The sequence below is a fragment of the Grus americana genome, chromosome 6, assembly GCF_028858705.1.
Source record: "Grus americana isolate bGruAme1 chromosome 6, bGruAme1.mat, whole genome shotgun sequence".
NCBI classification, from domain to species: domain Eukaryota; kingdom Metazoa; phylum Chordata; class Aves; order Gruiformes; family Gruidae; genus Grus; species Grus americana.
The window spans coordinates 3,196,895-3,209,604 of record NC_072857.1 but is presented as its reverse complement, the minus strand read 5'-3'; the positions used below and the strand labels follow the sequence as shown (position 1 = coordinate 3,209,604).

Here is a 12,710-nt window from a genome sequence, read left to right as displayed (position 1 = left end):
TGATATTAGGATAGATTTTACGTTAATTAAAACCACCCACTGCTACTTGAGGTGAAATGTACTTGTATTTTCTGGTGATTAACCAAGTGTTGACTTGCTGAATAAATACATCTGTGGGTTTTTATCCTTCTAGGAGAAATGGCATATATTTATGCTGGTTTCAGCCATCAGCACAACTTAAATTAAATTCGAGGTTTTGTTATTTTTAATGAAGGAAAACCTATTTCTAATTCTTTATGAGGTTCTTATAGATTAATAAAATATAAACATTGAACCATGCTCTTAATCTTAAAGTAATTGTAATTATTTGCAGTATGTAGATTCCAATCCTAATCTACAGTTTTGTGTTTCCATGTTCATATCTCTGATAGTTGACGTTGTTCTCAACAGTTGACGTTTAAGTTTTTGAGACAATTTTGCACTGTATGTGATTATGTAACATACGTGAAGACAGTTTTTCATATTTTTGTATATGTTATGTCAGTATTTTGTAGCACAAATATTGTTATTTAAAAATTACAAATGTATAGAGTAATAATCAGCCTCATAATATTAATAGCATACGTTGTACTTTCTTTCCTTCAGGTAGTAAACCCTGTCTTGCCAAAAACCAAAAAATAAAGCCAAACCAAACCCAAAAAAATGGGTTTAGTCACTTTGACAGATACACAGTAAATTACAGGAAGAAACCTCTGTCAGGGAAAGTACCTCTTATTCTCATTATTATGGTATTAACTTGGTGTGATGTGTTGTTTTGTTTAAAGGACAAACAGTCATGGCAGAACGAATATGAAATTTACAGTTTACCTGGAATGAAGCATGACAATATTTTGCAGTTCATTGGTGCAGAGAAACGAGGCACGAGCATTGATGTTGATCTCTGGTTAATTACAGCATTTCATGAAAAGGTATGTTTAGTTCTCAATGTATTTTGGGTTTTTTTTTTTTATGATTATGATAGAGGAAGGACAACCTTAGATATCTGTCACAAATATGAACGTTGGATAGTTAAGAAATAAAATTTAAAATAGTTGTTGCTTATTCTTAGCTTGTCTCTTTGCATTGGATATGAATTTACTTAAATTTATTTCCAGCCAGCTGAGAAAGTTGTCATCAGTCTTTACTTAATAGAGGAGTTGTTTTAGAAAACAAACAAAACCTTATTCTACCTTTTTGCTTTTTAGAATCTGTATTTTTGAATATTCCCCCATCTAAATCTGCCTAACTTAAATAAACTCTATCTTGCAAAGATTGTGGTGTTTTATTTTTTACTTGTGTTAGCTGATTTGTGTCTATAAGAATATATCAGTTGTATTGTGATAACCACAATAAAAAACATAAATATATGTAATTAGGCATATGTTCACTGTTTTATTTTGTCCACTTAGATTTTTTTTTTTTATAACTGCGTGTAACTGTCACAGATGTAAGTACAAAGAGTGAAAAAAGCCCCAAACTTAAGCTTAGCACCAGCACAGGCAAAGAGGCATTAGGAAGATGTTACCTGTAGCAGATTTGAGGAAATATAAATCTGCATAATATGGATATGCTCATGCATTACGGCTAGGTCATAGATCACATTCCTACTATTGAATATTACATTCTTCATTCTGGCATTTTTGTCCCACTTATGCCTCTGCTTCAATCATTTAGGGGGCTAAAACTGCCCAACTATTTAAATTTTTTGACAGATCTTCACGATCAAGTAGATAATTTCAAACTAATTTGCCTTTCTGAAAGGTTATTGTTTGGTTTTTTGTCTAAGAGTTTTCAAAATCTTGGTACCGTTGGAAAGGTGGTATCTGAGATGACTCTGGAAAACTTGAATTTTTAATTTTATTTTTAAAGTGCAGCCTCTACACTTTTCAGCACTTTGTTCATTTTACCCTTTTGTGTTGGCTTTTCACGTGGTAACAGGTGACATGGTGACATCTCACAAACTGGATAATACGCAAATCCGTGAAAATGTGTTTATAGAGTGGGCTGTAGAAGTGAGTTTGAAGAGAAGTGCTTTATGCTGACTAGATTTTTACTTAATCTCTTTGTATTTATTGTGAAACTGGAGTTTACTGTTGCTGGTCTGTAAGAAAAGAAACACTTAGGCTGTCAATTAAAGGTCTTAAAAGAACGGACATACACAGTTCAGCAGGATTCCTGAAGGTGAATCTAACCTGTAATTTCCTGTGCCTGGAAGAATATAAATCACCCTTGTAGAACACGAACTTAAATATCTTGAGTCTAGCTCCCATTTCTGACACAGTTCAGTGCAGTTTGTTGGTGAGTGTGCCACAGAATGTGAGTTCATTGTGCTGTTTGCTTGTTGAGGTGATGTGTAGATGCATCTCGGTTTTATTCATGGACTAGAGATGATGCAGAGGTTAATTTTTTGTTGTTCAAACTGGCAGTCGATCACGTATGTATGTGTATAATTATATGGTCTATCAGAAAACAGAGAAAGGCAGACAGGCATATCGTGTTCTTTAATGACGGAGGCCATCTAGAAGTTTTCTTTATGAGTAGATGAGAATGAAACTGATCTTGTAATTGTTTTTGTGTTTTGCTGTGCAGGGTTCATTAACAGACTTTCTCAAGGCTAACGTGGTCTCCTGGAATGAGCTATGTCACATTGCTCAAACTATGGCTAGAGGCTTGGCTTATCTTCACGAGGATATACCAGGACTGAAAGATGGACATAAACCTGCCATCTCGCATAGGTATAGTATAGATAAAATATTTTCAGGCGATTGTTCATATTTAACTTGGAGCTAAAGGATATGAAACCTGGACAGATAGGAAATATTCAAATCACTGCTCTGTGATATCTTCCTTCCAGATCAAGAGCCTCCTAAGAAAAATCTGCTCAGCCTAAGCAGAACTCTAGCTGATGGTCTATAGAACTTGCTGTGATGATTGTGGCTAATGTCATAAATTCTTTTTTATACAGTTAATTATTTAAGTACCCTCTGCAGTATGTGAAGTAATTGGCATTATAGCTATTTGAAACAACCACATATATAACTTTTAAGTCATACTGAATGCCTTTAGACAGAAACACTTACTGTAAGTGGTGTTATGCCTATTGTTGAGTATAATTGTTGGTTGTTTGGGTTGTTGTAATGAGGCAGGTATAGAAAGGTGTTAATAGAAGTAGGGAGCTGAGATGATAGTGGTAGCCAAAATAAACAATAGGGATATAGAGTAAGAGAAATACAGATTCTGCAGAGTTTGGAATTCCAGGAGCAAAACTGCTTGACGGATGGTAAAATGGGAGAGTGGAGAGATACACACAGGACAGCTGGGAATCCCTGGATCGAGGCCATCGTCTCTTGTTTCTGCAGAAAATCACGTATCTCCTTGTTAGAAACAATCAAGATTTATTTTTCAGGGTGCTTTGTTTCCTATTATTTAAATAACTGAAATGTAGTTGTAATTTAAGTATGCAGTAACTACATTTTTATTCTATTTTTGTATCATACATGCTTATAAATCTGTATGTATTTTAAAACTAAGCATAAAATGATAGTTCCAGTTGCAGTCTTAGATATTTCCATAAGAATATAGGTAAGCAAGTGTACTCCCACAGGTTTTATTATTATTCTTTTGTTGTTCAAATGGACTGCTTCTTTATAATATGGAAGGCAAGAAAGTTACAAGGTTCCTTGTTTTGTTATATTCCTTTTTCCTTAGAACTTTAGATGGTATTTCACGTTATTGATTTCTATTTTTTTTTTTTTTCCTTAACTTGAAAGGGACATCAAAAGCAAGAATGTGCTGCTGAAAAATAACCTTACAGCTTGTATTGCTGATTTCGGTCTAGCTTTAAAGTTTGAGGCTGGAAAGTCTGCAGGGGATACACATGGACAGGTAAATACCGATTTATTTACATAAACGATACAACTGTGAACTGTACGTGAATGGAAATCCATAGTTTAGGCATTCTTCATGCACAAGATAGTATATCATCAACCCCATTTTTGGTGACCTTTAAGGAAAACGGCATTTTGTGCTTTCTTCTCACAGGCTAAAAATTAAACAATCCTTTAGATAATTACAACTCACAGCCTTCCCCCCTTCTCCCACATCTCATTACATGGCCTCCCTCCCCTCTTATTTTTATTTTTACTAGAGGACTTGGATGACAAAGAGTTGTCTTGCTATATTTTATTAATTGCTTGGAGATACTGTTCAGAAACTGAGGAATTACACTGGCAGCCAGTTTTTAACTTTCTGACCTAACAACAGTCTCTTCTCCGAAATAACAACGGTACTAATCAAGCAGTTGTCGTACAACAGGGAACCTTTTTAGTACCATGTACTTTTAACATAACAAGTTTGGGCTTAGAGCACTATGGTTTCTGGAAAACAAATGTATTTAATTTTAGGCAGAATGTCACAGTTTATGGTTAAATAAATGGCAAAAATAAAATCCATACAATAGGATTATAAAACCTCAGTAACAACTGCTTAAGAAAATATAGCTATTACCATGAAGGTTTAAATAACGGAGTAGATCTTGTTCAGACATCATCTAAGTTCTGATTTATTCAGATGACGTAATTTCATGAGTGACTGTGGTCAAAAAGAATGGATATCCCCAAAGTTTTCATTTAATGGCCTGTTTTGTGCAAGTAATTCTGTATAACTTTCTCAGTATAAATTGCACTTTGGTAGCTAGTTTTCCTTTGGTAGTTTTATTATTGCTCCTGTCGTGGGGAGAAACATAAGCACGTTTCACATCCTTGTGACACGAAGAAATAACAACAGTGACCTTCCTGTAAGCTGGAAGAAAATCACAGAATCATCAAATGGCTTGGGTTGCAAGGGACCTTTCAAGGTCATCTAGTCCAACCCCCTGCGATGAGCAGGGACTTTGTAAGGAATGATGGTGACAAATATGTTAAATCTTTATGCAAATGTGTTATTTTAAAATATATTCAGATATTCTTGCTTCATAAGCATCCTTTATAGGGCCCAGTCTATACGATTGTTTCTAGTTCTTCTTACGTACTATTGGATATAAGAATACAAGAAACTTCCAAAATTTTGTTCTAAGCAAGGATAACCATGGCTATATTTAATCTTTGACAAAAAGTACTGCTGGTCTATGGTGGTATTGTAATTGGCACCAGCTAGAATGGTAATTGTGGTCATGTTGATTCTTAGTGTACAAATGTTTATGCTTTCCTGTCTCTCAAGGTTGGTACACGAAGGTATATGGCTCCTGAGGTACTAGAAGGTGCTATAAACTTCCAAAGGGATGCATTTCTGAGAATAGATATGTATGCCATGGGACTAGTCCTCTGGGAATTGGCATCACGCTGTACTGCCGCAGATGGTAAGCAACATATTTAATTTACGGAAATATTGAATGAATTGACGAGACGTGTATTGAAAGCAAGGAATGGGAAGGTAGACTATGTAATAAAATTTAATAAGGCTGGTAGTCTTGTGGGGAAATGAACGAACCACCGACATGGTGTATCACTTCATAATTTAGTCCCTCCAGTGTTTGGCATCCCAGGTAGAAGTTTTCTGATACCTGGGTACCTGTTGTGTCTCTTATGGTCATGGTGAGGAAGAGAGAGCTCCTAACCTAATATGTTTGACTACTTCTGAGTTTAGCCTGACAGTCTCAGTGCCAATCAGTTTATGTTAAAAATATTGCTGCTTTTCATAAGGAAAAGCTTAGATTAACCTTGGGAACAAAGATATCCCGCCCACACCTGCTGAGAAATTGATGTCTTCTGCTGTACACCCTGGCATCGGACACCGACCTGTCTTTTAGTACTGCCTGTGGAAGATGCGCGTAGACTAATGTCAGAGATCTATTCCCAATGTAGTAAGGGAATACAAGGCTAAAAGACATGAAGAATTTTTGTAGGTCAACATATATTTTATTACAAAGAGCATCGATGCAGTTAATTTTCTAGCCGCTTATATGCGGCAGGGGTGTCTTCCTGAATCACAGTGAATGCTCATCAGGAAGTCTCTGCAATGAGACATAGAAAAGTCTCTGGTTTAGCCGCAGGTGCCAGACTGAGACTGGGCCATGTAAGTCCAGTGCCTCCCTACCCTCTCTTTGTTGTCACTAACGTGGCATTAGTTCAGCTCCTATAGATGTCAGAACTTCTGATTAATTGTTGATAGCTTAGAGATTGAAAATACGGTAATGTCTGAGAAATCTGCAGCTGGTACTTTCTTAGCTATGGATCCATCACAGTTGTTTGCTTCAAAGCAAACCGCTGGATCCAATTTTTAAGCTCTCAAGGAAAGATATCAGATACCCTGTTTTGAGTGTGAATACTATTCTTTAGATTTTGTAAATAGAGACCTGGTTTTGGCTGTCCAGAGTAAGTCAGGACTAATCAAGAACAAGACAAAAGGCTCAAAAATGTTTGGGAGAAAGTTGCATTTTCAGTACAGTCTTTAAAGCAGCTGAGTTCAGCTAAGTAAATGCGATGGTTTCACTTGGGGTAGTGATGTCGTTTGTCATAAAGCTCTGCTGTGAGAGCCCAGTGCAGGTGACAGATACTCAGATGAAAAGCCCGGACCTATTGGAGATCTCAGCAGATCAGTGCGTGGCCACGCAGTGCTCTCTGCTCCAGGCAGTGCTTTTCTGCTGCAGACGTTCCTCCTAGAGTGGAAGCCACTAGGGAGATTTTACCCTTTTAAAAATGTTAAGCTGTTTACTAACAGGATCCACACAATCTTGCACAAGTCGCTGAGGCAGCCCCACATTCCATACTGATTCTTTGTGCCTCTGTGTACTGTGCAACATTTGTACCTAAATCTTACTGAGGTGTGTCGTAGGTGTGTCTGGCAGGTGTGGGTGTTATTCCAGAAAGCAAAGGAGACATCATGAAGGCAAGCAGCCTTCCTGAGTCGCAGCTCTGCAGTCACTCTGCTGTCTTTCTCTCTGCAAATTTCTTATTTTTATTTTCTAGAAGGTACCCAGTCCTTTTCACTAAGCCTCATCGGCCTTGTTGTTACCACACTGTTCATTTCTTCTGTCTTCCCCTTCTTCCTTTTCTCAGGCTTTTGATCTGAAAGCACAAAAATATGTCTTACAATAACATATATAATCTATAGCTATGTAATCTGTAGTTCAGCATATAAAGCTAGTCCCTTTGGTTGAGCTCAGGATGAATATTATGCTTAGCTTTCAACATCAGTACTTTTTTGTCCGGGGCTGTGTGGATTGGAGGAGGAGATACCTGACATGTGCAGAGGGATGCAGCAGTCGCTGTCAAGAGTTTGCCTTCTGCAGCACACGTGGTACCAAAAACATTCAGGAGTGGCTGTCAGGCACCTGCTTGGCCCTCCGATACCGAGAGCACCAGTGAACTTGAAAGGAGGAGGAGGATTTATCTTAGCCAGGCTGTGGAGTGCGGAGGAGGCAGGGAGCAGCTGTGGATCCCAGAACTGCCCGCCACCCTTGTGTCGAAGCTTTTGGTTGCGAGGGAGCTGGGCGGGAGCTGCGCTTGGCTTCTGCACAGGAGAGCAAAGGTTATAGCTCCTCAAAGTGCCCCTGCTGCTGCTGTAACATCTTAGTCACCGCTGGCTGCTAACGTCTCGCAGGGAGAGCTTGTACTGGCAACAGAAAGTAAACTGCTCTGTCAGATCCCAATAATGGAATACCAGTCCTTTTTTTTTTGTCTTTTTTTTTCTTCCTTTTTTAAAGCAAATTTGGTGGGTTAACTTCTTTCTTTGTCTGCAGGCCCAGTAGATGAGTACATGTTGCCATTTGAAGAAGAAATTGGCCAGCATCCCTCCCTTGAAGACATGCAGGAAGTTGTAGTTCATAAAAAGAAGAGACCTGTTTTGAGAGAGTGTTGGCAAAAACACTCGGTAAGTAGTTATGTGACCAAGTTCTTCAAAGTTCTGTTATGATTTCAGTTTCAAATTTTGTCAGTCCTGTGTTGTGTTCGTAATACTGTCTTTTAGGAAGAATTTAGGTTTAATAATTCTGGTAAGAATTAAGTGAGCAGTAAACTAACATGTTCTTAATCTTAAAATATTATCTCATCAAAAGTGATTTTCTTTTTTTGGTGAAAGCATTCTTGAGAGTTACTTTTGAATGCACACCTTAGATATACTTAAGAAATAATAGTCTTGATTTATTACAGGAGTGCTACAAACTGGACATAACATCAAAGGATAAGCAGGGTCGTATGAGAAACTTCTGGGATCAGTTGGGAAGGAATAGCTGCTTTCCCGATCTGATTGATGGCTGGAGACTTGCAGTAACCCCACTGCTTATCCCTAGCACTGTTTGTTTTTCAAAAAATAGTTTGTTAGAGACAATTGATGACACTGTCTGTGAGAAAAATGAGCGTACGTTACCATCTGCTCCTTGCAATTAGCATATTGCTGCATTAGCTCGCTGTTACTTGCTGTCAGATATAAATCCCCTCTTGTACCACTTGATTTTTTTTTTAAATTGAGGTTTCATTTGCTTACTGAAGAACTTAACCTTTCTTAAAATACCACGATGACTTTACTAGCACGCTACAACATTGTACGTTGAAAAGGATTTGTTCACTCTTGCGTATATTGTTTAAATAGTGCAAAATAAATAAGACACAAGGCCCCATATGACACGCTAGGTTTCAAAACAAATACAGCATAGCTTCCTGGTTGACAGAAGGGTTAAAATAGGGCAGGTGCACCTTAAATCGCAGTTTGCTATTAGAGTTGCTTCCTCAAACTTGCTGCTAACTCCGTATGCCGTCGGTTTTAACTCCCACTTTCTTTGCTCACAGGGCATGGCGATGCTTTGTGAAACAATAGAGGAGTGCTGGGATCACGACGCGGAAGCCAGGTTGTCAGCAGGTTGTGTAGAAGAACGGATTATTCAGATGCAAAAATTAACTAACATTATAACAACAGAGGACATTGTGACTGTGGTCACAATGGTGACAAACGTTGACTTTCCTCCCAAAGAATCCAGTCTATGATAGTTGCACTGGTCACGTAACTGACCGCCAGGACTCTTCACTGGAGCTGCTAAAGCGAATGGGACTGCCCACGCCGTTACCGTTTTCTGCCTGAGAAGAATGGTAAGTCTCTCTGGAGCGTCAAGAGGTGGTTTTCCTTTATTTTCCCCTCCCGAACGTGGATCCATGAGACTTTGTGCATTCCCTGCTTACACCCGAAGGACGCGTGACTGCGAAACGATAACATGCTGTTAAGGAACTTAAATGAAGAATATGGACCTGTACTGGCTAATCAAGCGTTTTAAAAACTGACATCAGATTTCTTAATACCTGTCAGAAGACACTAATTCCTTAAATGAACTACTGTTATTTTTTTTAAATCAAACATTTCATTTCAGATTTAAAAAAAAAAAGGGTAACTTGTTTTTATTGCATTTGCTGTTGTTTATAAAAATGACTATTGTAATGCCAATATGACACAGCTTGTGAATGTTTAGTGTGCTGCTGTTCAGTGTACATAAACAAAAGTAATCAAGTGGGATATAGCAAAGAGGCTTCCAAGTATTACTTAACCTCCCTCAACAAGGTATACCTCAGTTCCACCTCTGCTAAATTATGAGATTGACAACACTAACAAAATTTGAATAATAAATTGATCCATGTTTTGTAAATGATGTATTTCAAATTCACTGTGTTATTTAAAAAAGGGTAAGCTATGCTTCATGCCAACAGTAAATGGCCATTCCTAAAGCAGTGTTTTTAGCTTTTTCTTGTACTAGCTTGTTGTGTATAAAAAAAAAACCAGTGCTGTTTATTGAAACAAAATTTTCCTTCCTCTCTTAGTTTAAAGCTTTTCTCTTACCTCCATTTCCCAGAATATCTCATACATTTATTTAACTGAATACTATTTAGGTTTGCTGTGTCTGAGGAATATTTGAAAACTTAAGCATGACTTTTTTTAATTTTCTGTGAGCTAGGACACTGGAAAGCTCTGAATTCTTGTTCTTTTTTAAAAAAAGTCTTTTTCCTATTTATGTTTGTGACAAGGTCTGCCTAGCGCGTGTTCTGTTTCACTAAACAGTATGCAGTGGGTTCTGTATCCCTGTTTCAGGGTCACCTCAGGAAGCTCAGTTACCCCCAGTTCCTTTCTCTCTGCTTTGATTTGCAACTTCGCTCTACGTAAAGCTCGGTGCCATTTCAGTGGAGAGCTGTTAACGTCCGTGATGCGTAGGGTTAGCCTAGAACCGTACGAAAAATTCGAGCCACAGGTTTCAGATTATGAATGCTTACAAATTTCAGGGATCATTTAGTTACGCTTACAACTTAAAATATGCAACGACTATGTAGAGGTAACGAATACCAATGGCCGTAGCACAGACTCCCAGAAAAAGAGGAAAAACATCGAAATTGCTTTCACAACTCCACCGTTCTTTTCAAGTTTAGGAAGTCACGCCTTATATTCAAAGGAGGAAGTGACTGGTAGCTAGGTGCCAAAGTGCTTCTCAGAAGTACTGCTTCACTCCCCTTACGTGATCCTTTACACCACCTTCCCCCTAAAACAAACGTTCTGAACCTCCGGAGTACAGAACCGAGCACAGCGAGTAGTGTGCTCTGTCATTCAGCCTTGTTTCCTTTGTTTTCACACCGTGTGGTCACTGTCTTTTGAAAGGAGCTTTTGATGTTGCAATTAGGAGCTCGCTGTGAGTGTTATCTTGAAAACTGATCTGTACAGCCACAAGCTACTCTGTTTTATGTGGACATGAACTTAATTTCTGGGAACAACGAGACGTTATGGATAGACAAGGCCCAAAAGGGTCTAAAATACCACCCAGCTCTATCACATCCTTGGGAGGGTTGGGCGCAGCCCGGAGGTGGTCAGTTTGGCTATAAAAAGCAAGAAATCTAGTTTGAGGCTGCTTCTGCCATTGCCACTTTAATTTTGCTTCCATTTTTTAATCCAGCGGAGGTTATTTTATGCACACAGCAGGATCTGAACATAGCTGCTGAGTTCTGAACAAATAAGAATCCATTTGTGACAGACCTCTGTGCTCCCAATGAGTTCTTACCCCTTTCCTAGCAAAAAACGAGTAAATACAGTCAGTTTAATAATGTGTTATTCAAGATCTGATGCAAAAATTGGTCATGTATAAAACATGCATCATCTGTGTTACCCTTTAACCTCCAGCTGCTGGGGACTGGTGTCGCAAACAGCGCAGGGTGCTCGCGAAGCCTCGCATCAGGAAAAGGGCGATAACTTCTCTTGGTGTTTTAAACCCAAGTTTCCTGATTTTTAACAGCGTAATGTAGTGTCGCTGTGAAAAGGATGGTTGTAGTATAAATGCTTTTTAAGTGGCAGCATTGCTGTCCTCAGAGCTGCTCGGTGACACCTGTCCTTGCAGGGATTCCCGTGTGTTTTTTGCTTTGTTGAGAGCATTAAATGCGCAAGCTGAGACCTGCCTGAGCCAGCAGCGCTTCGCAGGTGTACGTGAGGGCAGGATTCCCTGAGGCTGCTGCTGGTGGACATGTCTTGCCTGGATTTACTTGCAGGTGGTGACCATTGTCCCTTCATGTCCTGCAGCGATGGGCACCTCACCCTGTCCTGGTTTAAGCCCCTTTTCTGTTGTGGTGGAGGGTGGGAGGGTGTCACTACACGTACTGTAGTGGCTGTTGGAGCAGTTGAAGTAGCGCTGTCACTCGTGGTGGTCTGAAACTGCCATCCACTGCTTCCACCCTTCCCTGGGAGGTTTGAAAAGGTCGGTGTGGTTGTCAAATACTAACTCTCGGTGTGCAAACTAAACTGTAACTAGACAGTAATAAGGAATTTCCTGGTCATATTAGCATTTGACAGAATAAATAGGGTTACCAGTTTGCTCTTTTTCCAGCTTCTCTTTTTTTAACCTTTTTTAATACATTTATTAGGAACACTTGGTACAAAACGCAGAAAGCTGCAATATATGTTCACGGGCAAAATGATTCAAGTAGCATCCTTGATGGAACATCATTTACCTCAGATACTCAACCAGCAGTACTTTTTTTTTTTCCTTGCTTTTATTTTTTTAATGCTGTTTCAGTCCATATACTATTCGTTACCTCTCAAGATTTTGGTAAGCAATTATTTTACCTTTACTCTTTGTATTTGTCAGTGTTTTGGGCACAGGTTGTTGTACTACTGTCAAAAAAGTACTTGCTGTTTTTCTGCAAGTGCTGAAAACAAACCAATCCCCCCTCGCCCTCAATAAAGTGATTGTTAAATATTGTACAAATAAAAATGTATACTCTTTCTCCCCTATGCCCCCCAAAAAGTTAAAATAAAAAATGTGACTACTATGACTTGTGGTCTGCCTTTTTTTTTTACACTGTGGGAGAAGAGAGATATTGCTATTTCTCAAGCTGCAGGGCAAGTTTTGCTGCAAAGAAAAAAAAAAAAAAAAGGGAAAGACCTTGCAGGTTAAATGTAGCAGGAAGCAAAGGCAGAACCTGCATCTCCTCTCCCTGTCCTTCCCTGCCACAAAGGGAACCTCACCCTGCCAGAGTCTGTCCTTTTCTTCCCTGGTTGTGAAAGCTGAACTTCAAAGGGGTCTGTGGTGTGGCAGCGTTGGGAATTGGCCTTTCCCTGCCTGCTGGTTCCAAGGTTAAACCTCCCTTCCCTGGGCTGGGCCAAGCCTCCTCTCCCTCCCTGCTCTCCCTGGCCCTGTCCTGCACCCAGCTGCTGACAAGAATGAGCAAAGGCACAGTAATTGATTTAATTGTATGTACTGATGCACTTTCCTCATC

At 39.1% G+C, this 12,710-nt stretch overlaps 1 protein-coding gene across 2 annotated transcripts in view; it reads left to right on the top strand.

Moving 5' to 3' along the window:
- Nucleotides 1-12,263, top strand: part of ACVR2A (activin A receptor type 2A) — a 70,358-nt gene extending 58,095 nt beyond the window's left edge. For both annotated transcript variants that reach the window (XM_054829856.1, XM_054829855.1), the window contains 6 exons: nt 765-908; nt 2,569-2,714; nt 3,750-3,864; nt 5,197-5,335; nt 7,718-7,848; nt 8,763-12,263. In XM_054829856.1, the coding sequence (XP_054685831.1) occupies nt 765-908; nt 2,569-2,714; nt 3,750-3,864; nt 5,197-5,335; nt 7,718-7,848; nt 8,763-8,957 (870 nt within the window). In that variant the 3' untranslated portion in view covers nt 8,958-12,263. The remainder of the gene's footprint in view (nt 1-764; nt 909-2,568; nt 2,715-3,749; nt 3,865-5,196; nt 5,336-7,717; nt 7,849-8,762) is intronic.
- The last annotated feature ends 447 nt before the right edge of the window (nt 12,264-12,710 follow it).